Here is a 7565-nt window from a genome sequence, read left to right as displayed (position 1 = left end):
GTTACCAACATCTGGTGAAAATTTATGTCATTAGCACCTCTAGTAATATATTTACTGAGAAAAATGGTGACGTGTTCAATGCTTATTTTACCCGCTGTATATACTTGTGCACTTAAAAGGAACTGTAAGCAACCCTTTTGGGAAATTTGATTCTGAGTGTTAGATTGTGATTTGACAGTAACAAAGAAAAACATCAAACGGCTTGGGATTAATTGTCTGTTGTTTTTGGTAATGAACAGCTCTGATTCAGAAGTCCAGATGCAGCACATCTGGACTTTGTTTGGATGACTCACAAAAAATGTTTTGTTTTGGTTTTACAACCACAATCCTCCCTATTTTTGATCTATAATTGGATAGTTTTAGTTGGATGTGGTTTTATTTTGGGGAAAACAAGTTTAATATTTATGGAGAGTCAATTTAGTAGCAGTTCTGCTTATTCTGCATCACATATTTATTAATAAAAATTAAACTTTATTTTGGGAAACTGTGAAGATTTTCCATATTGACACAAAAATTAACATTTTGAACCACTGTTCAGGAAAAGTGGACAGACAATCAATGAATTAAGATTGCTGTAAAACCACAAACATCTGAAGACAGTTGAGGAAAACAYCCTCATTAGGAGCTATCTATGGTAAAGACTGAGTCAGAACCTCACATGTTGGAACAAACTGTCTCTGTATGCCAACACCTTGCATGTTTACAATGTCCTTAAACAAAATCCGCCCACAAAAAAGACAAACTTTTACAAGCAGACACAAACACATTCCCCCCAAAATCAGTTAAATTCTGTGTATTCTACCATTTACTGTGGTATTTCATATCTTTGCATCAAAAGAGTAACAAATCAGCATCCATTTAGTGTGAACAAGTCAGAATTGGTCTGTTCTAATAAACTTATGTAGCTCTTTTCCTATTTGCTTCCTCAGACTTCATGATGTATGCTTGTGTTTTTTATGCAGGACTTTTCCTGTTAAAAGCTCCTTGTTTCACCACAGTYTAGTCGATAACGTGAGGCTGAAAGATAACCAGTCTTTATGCAGACCTGGTTTTTAATCTGTTTTTTTAGAGCTTCAGGTTTRGACCTGTCTGTATGATAGAGCCCTGGGGATTCATGACTCATGGGAAGTGAAAGCAGATTTTGGTTTAAAAAGGAAATAAATTACACTGCAACTAAGATGAAAGCAAGTGACTGTTCACTGTTTACTTTGAGCCTGTGCCCGGACACAACTCGAAGGTTTCACTCATAAACATTGTTTAGTTTTTCCCACATTAGTGTCGCTGCTTAGTGCCTAATAGGCACTGAAGTTACTGACCGCTCAGATGACAGGGAAACTGCAACATGCTCCATGACCACACAGCTAAGATGATGTAGACCAGCTCAGGAGAAGTGTCTCTGCAAAAGACAGACAGATGCAAGTCCACACTTTGAACATTTAAAAAAAGGATATTTTGAAGTAGGGCTCTGTGGAAATGCTGCAAACAATTAATCTTACTTGCTGTAGATGATAGTAGGTTGATTATTTTTTTACTTTAAACTTGAAAATTCCCAAGAACAAAGTATTTCTCTGAACAGAGGCTCGGTTTACATGAGAAGAGTCTCTGGAGACGTTAGCGTTTTCCCCATGTTGACATGTTTACACCATACATGTCAACCCATTCTGACGCTTACCTGAATCTTGATCCTCAAAATTCCATAATTAAAAAAAAAATCTGCAAAACGTGAGGCAGAGGTAACAGTGCCTGCAGCGCAGAGGAGCAGGGAAAGGAGGACGAGGAGAGGTGGACAACTATTTTTTTGTTATGGTTATCTAACTTTGTTTGTTTGTTTGTTTAATGACCTACAGACTCTGAGGCGTAAAATAAATTTGAAGCTGAGTTTTTGAAAAAATCTGTGAGATTTCTCTCTACGTCCGTACACCTGCAAAATGGGGTAAAATCTGTGTAATTTACAAACAACCCATACAGTGTGACGTGTGTGTTACACTGTTGTGCTTGGATCTGTTGTAGCTTCCATGCCAGGTCACAAGCTGTTGCTGTGATTTTTGTATTTCCACGACACGCACACATGTAAGACTCTTCAGTCCCAAGCACTAAAACGATGCACATGCCCATGTTCGTTTGGACAAAAGATGGATTGCTCCTACACATTATGAAGGATAAGTAGCATAAACAGCACTCTGCTATCCGCCATTGCTACTGTTGTTCATCTACTCATGCAAAAAATAATAATAATAAAATAAACAAAAAAACATCATTGACTGCAGTCTTCTGTAGTGCACAATTTCACACCAAACTTCCATTTTAACTCATGCAATCAGAAAGTTTTGATGTCAGAGAAAATTATAGTGTAAACACAAACAGCCTGAAAGCAGCAGGAATGTAGAGGTTTCACCTAAAAATAGCATCATATAAACAGGGACAGAGGATTTTTAAAGAGCTGRTTGTAACAGGTAAGATGTGAATTATTCATAAACCTTTCCACACAAACCCAGTGCCTCAATACGCAYTTTTCATGGCTCACTCAAACGATTTGATTGAAAAGCTGAGAAATGTGRACAACGTGTGGAATAAACGTACGTGATGTCATTCAGCGTCTCACTAGTAAATTCCAGGATGTCCGCTGCCGTGCCCACAAAAATCAGCAGCAGCTGAGACAGCTGGTCTTTTGTCACCCCGTCTCCCAAGGGGAGCAGCCACTTCCCCAAGATGAGGAGGATAAGCAGGATCTGATGAAGAGCCAGGATCCAATTATTTGGACAGAGCGCCTCATTAACATTCTGGAAGAGAAGAAGAGAAGAGCAGATATGGATTTGAACTTAAGAACATTCCCGCGACACCTTGATCACTTCAGTCAGGATTCTTCTMGATGAAAAACAAAAACACAACTTGGAAGCTGTTTGACTTTTTTAAATGAGTTTGTTTGTGTAAAAGATTCACCAACAAAGATCCCTGCAAACAGCTCAGTGGTCAGAAAGCTAAACGCAGAAACACACTGTATCCTAATGTGGTCCATTATGTGCAGAAACATGGTCAGCTGGCTCAGAGTGTTATGTGGCCACAAAAGCAGTCATTTGGTTAACTTAAATATTCATACTTTGCAATTTTTTTAAATTTATTGAGCACTTATCTTTTAAATGTAGACACCATGTCTGTAGTTTCAGATTGCAACGAGTAAAGAAACACAACTCAGTGTTGTTTATTTTACATTTTCTTATTTTTATACTTTATTGATCCCCTGATGGGGAARCTAATTCTCTGTATCGCACACGTGAGAACACATGTGGAGCAGAGGGCTGAGGTGCCCAGGGAGCAGCTGAGGGGTTAAGGGTTTTGCTAAAGGCTGGTCGATCCGGGGGGAGTTGAACCAGCGACCTTCCGATCACAGGCTCACCTTGACTGGTGAGACGACTTATTATCAAAACAAAATGAAACAAATAAAAGGATAAACATTGGATAAGTTAGATCAGTGTTTCCCAAAGTTGGGGTCGGGACCCAAAGTGGGGTCCTGAAACATCAAGGTGGGGTCCTGAAACATCAGGGTGGGGTCCTGAAACATCAAGGTGGGGTCCTGAAACATCAAGGTGGGGTCCTGAAAAGATTTTCTGAATTAATTACATTTTTGCCCTAGTTGTTACAAAGGAGTGAGGTTAGTGTATTTAAAATGGATAAATTGTTACTATTCCCATGTTTTGTTGACCTGACACAAATGTTTATCATCCAAAAGTAGTTGGGGGCACAGGTCTCTGCTACTGTTATTTTGTGGGTCAAAAGCTGAAAAGTTTGGTAACCAGTGCACTTTGGTTCCCAAAGTTGGGCTTGGGACCCAATTATGGGTCATGAAGSACCTTGGATAATCTCCAGAAATCAATTTAAAGGGTAATAAAATAATTGCCGATGTAATATTTTCCCTATAATTATTACAAAAACACAAAATAAGTAAAGATAAGTATTTATATTTGTGTACAAGCTGTTTAGATTGTCAAAAAGCCTGTGTTTTTAGGATTATTAACTAAGTTTGTGTACTCAGACCAGTAATATTTGGGGTCACAAGTTTTTGCCATRGATATTTTTTAGGTCAGAAGACAAAAAGTTTGGGAACCACTGAGTTAGATCACTGCACACTGTCTAATGTGATATATTCTGCTCGAATCTGTCAAACAAATAACAGTATCCAGTCTGTGTGATCATCTGCAAATTAATATAAAGTATATACAGCACAATAGACCATTTTGAAGTGGAGCTCACACATTTTTTGGGGGAAAAAATGCTGATGTTGCTATGCAAACACCACTGGCAAATGTATGCCAGACTCGATGTATTTGCTCTAAACTGATTTTTGTTTAACTTCCCTTTAGATCATAGATGAGATTTTTCCAAAATATCTAAGTTATTAATCTGCKTTTCGAGCTTATTGAATTAAAACTCCATTGATATTTTCGTAGCAGCCTCAACATTTTCTCGTTGACCTGTAACCTGCAGTTATAGGCTCTACCAGTACTCACAACACAAAAATGGTCTATTGAACATCTATAGGGTTTTGAGGGTTAAACTAAAAGGTGGCAGTTTGCTCTTTAATGGGTCCTCTGCTCAGTAACTGATAGCTTTAAGAAAATCTCTGATTCTCTGTAACTGTTTTGACTTTTCTGTCCACTGCAGGTAAGATGCTGACTACTTAAACTTGATTGCAGAAAACAGCTGAATTGCTTTAAAACAAAAACAGCATTTAACGTCACCTCCTTTAAAAGAGTTCGACTCGTGACAAGTCAAATTTTCTTGTGGAAACTGACAACGATTAGAATGATGACATTTTAGGTTGAAACGTGACTCAGCCAAAAATCAAGCCGCATCACAAATCAGATGCAGATAACTCGAAAAATAAATGCAAACCATAAAGGTTTCACTTCCTCGAAGGCGTTCTGTTGTGTTCCTACAGAAGTGCAGCTTTCCAAAGAAAACATCCAGAATCATCTGAGTGCAGAACATCCAAGTTTCTGGTCTCTTACCTTCAACAAAGAGGGCAGGGTGAAATTTTCAGACGTCGCGTTCGTCTTGAGAATTCTGCTCAGATTTTCCACCCCATCAGTATAGTTGCACTGAGAACAGAGGAAAGAAACAATTATGGACTGCTGTTATTATTATTACTACGAATGCTAAAGCTATCAGAAAAATAAAATGTGGACAGAAACTGCAGATTGAGAGGCAGAGAATTCTAAAATCAGCAGGCAGCATCATTAATGTTTATTTCTGGTTTGAAGAACCTTGTTGTCAGCAGCTTTGTTCTGCTGGTGGTGAAGCTCCAGGATCCAGATGGACGGGACGATGCTTATGAGAAACAGGAGGATTGTTGGAGAAAACCTRCGGGAGAACAAACAGGACTTCAGATTCAGATTATTGAACCAAACCGATGCAATGTGAAGATTCTCTGTAACAATAGCAATAAATTCTGCTCATCTTTTTGTTACAACCATCTTCATTCTTAACATTCATCTCTTACCACCGATTCATCAATAAAACCCTTTATTGATCACATTTTATGGTCCCTTAAAAGGCTTAATAAACATTTTTCAACTCCACTGACAAGGAAAAGAACAAATATCTGTTTGATCATCTTTCTCGTGCGCAGGACATCCCGTTGAATTAAAAAGTTTTTTTTTATTACGGATAACAAACAGTTCTGCCTGATTGCTGGAGGGATCCTGTTTGGGGAGTTAAATTTCCTGAAATGACAGTTGCAGTTCCTTTTCACTGGCCCGGGACAAATGCAGGCATGAAAGCAGGATGCAGGGGTGCACAGAGAAGAGATTAAAAACAGCAACAGCTTAGATTATTCTAGACACCATGGTGCACATTTGCCAAGCAAAGGAATTAAGTTAACAACATCTGATTGCATCTTTTCAAATTCAAATTTTGACAACACATTTAGAAGTGTTTTTTTTACCATTTGTAATCCTTCCCCTCCTGGTTCCTCAGAGTTATTATCATTTCAACAACGAGCGGCAGGAAGAGGAATGTRAGAAACCAGTAGTAGTGGCTTTCTTTGACGTACGCCACCCTCCAGACACCGATCAGAGAGACCAGGATGAAGAGAGTTCTGGTGATGATCACGCTCAGGAAGCTGAAAAGGCCCATGATGCTCCTCAGGTCTCGCCCAGCTGCTGACCGCTGCTCTCACACAGACACAATAAAGCAGGCGTTCTCTAAAAAAGTCCCTAAAGTTTGTAGCTCCGCCTCGAGATTTTTTTTTTCTTTTCTTTTCTTCTTCCTGCCCTGACAGAGAGAAAGTGGATGTTTCTGATAACTGCTGAGTGTAATCTGAGCTGGGTCTGAGGGTTCATTCAGAACTTTTTTTTTCTTCGTGTGTGATTTATGTCTGGCAATTTGACATCACCACTTTGTGCACACATGAGGATAATATCACAAAAGGAAGAGCTTCAAACAGAACAAACACATCCTGTGAGGTTTTGAATTCCTGAGAGTAAAATAAAGCAGGACCACAGCTGGAGCCTGTGGTGGATGGACATTCATGCTATTTTAATGTAAATGGCATGAGATTACTACTGCTTAAATATTTCATCACGTGTAGTTTTATGGGTTTGTAATGAGTTTAGAAATAAAGTTTACTGTTTTGTTTTCTGTTAAGTGGAGATGTAAATTACAAAAACAGAAACTTTTCAAAGATTTTTCTTCATTTTGTGGAGTGACTTACCTTTTTTGGTTTATTTTTTCTCAATAAAACATTTTTTTTGTTTGAAACAAAGCTAAAAAACTCTGAATCTTTCCCCCTGGATCTCTCCCATCAGTGGATTGATTAAAAACTAAGATGAACTCTGGACCGGTTTCACAGAACAAATACAGAATTAAAAAATAAAACTAATAAAAAAAATTTTTAACAAACCTGCCTGATTTTTTTTTCTTTTCCCARAACACAAACAGCAGGGCTCTCACCAAGAAAACAAAAACAAAAACAAGAAAAACAAACCAGAAACAAAAAAATAGTTCAATAAAAAAAGTAAAATCAGTAATAAAAGTTGACTGTGCACATACACAGATGCGCATATAAACATACTTTATTACACTTGTTTTGTTGCTTGTTAATCAGYAAATCGTGTTTTTTAGGCAAACAGACTTTGTGATGAACTGAGTCATCAGTGAGGACTCAACATTTAAACAACATTAAATGATGTTGGTGCCAGCAGGTCTGAGTATTTCAGAAATTGTTGATCTCCAGAGATTTTCCCGCACAAACATCTCCCAGGATTCATCGGATCAGTTTTTCAGTTTCTATGTGTCCAATTTTGTTGAATCTGGAGCCTTTCTGTCATAAGCCAAGCTGCAAAACCTTTGACCTCTGACGTCAGCAAGGCCTTTTTGCCAGTTCCTGGATGTTTTCTCCTTTTTTAAACTTTTTTTTTCTCTTTAAACCCTGGAGATAGTTATGTGTAAAAATCCCACTGGATCAGCAGTTTCTAAAATACTGCCATCTGGAACCAAAAACCACGTGATGCAGAAAAGTGAAGAGAAACTTTTAAGTTATTTTGAAGGTCATGTCAAAGTGCATCTGT

The 7565-nt window shown here is 38.1% G+C and overlaps 1 protein-coding gene across 1 annotated transcript in view; it reads right to left on the bottom strand.

Moving 5' to 3' along the window:
* LOC106534919 (transmembrane protein 26) overlaps nt 1-6179 on the bottom strand; it is a 10515-nt gene extending 4336 nt beyond the window's left edge. The window contains exons 1-5 of the mRNA XM_014031754.1: nt 5942-6179; nt 5262-5358; nt 5007-5096; nt 2581-2780; nt 1317-1396 (exon numbers count right to left, since the gene is read on the bottom strand). Of these exons, the coding sequence (XP_013887208.1) occupies nt 1317-1396; nt 2581-2780; nt 5007-5096; nt 5262-5358; nt 5942-6132 (658 nt within the window). The 5' untranslated portion in view covers nt 6133-6179. The remainder of the gene's footprint in view (nt 1-1316; nt 1397-2580; nt 2781-5006; nt 5097-5261; nt 5359-5941) is intronic.
* Nucleotides 6180-7565: the final 1386 nt, after the last annotated feature.

The sequence above is a fragment of the Austrofundulus limnaeus genome, unplaced genomic scaffold (genome assembly GCF_001266775.1).
Source record: "Austrofundulus limnaeus strain Quisiro unplaced genomic scaffold, Austrofundulus_limnaeus-1.0 Scaffold0, whole genome shotgun sequence".
Lineage (NCBI taxonomy): Eukaryota > Metazoa > Chordata > Actinopteri > Cyprinodontiformes > Rivulidae > Austrofundulus > Austrofundulus limnaeus.
The sequence above is the reverse complement of the archived record's forward strand: the minus strand, read 5'-3'. Positions and strand labels throughout refer to the sequence as shown.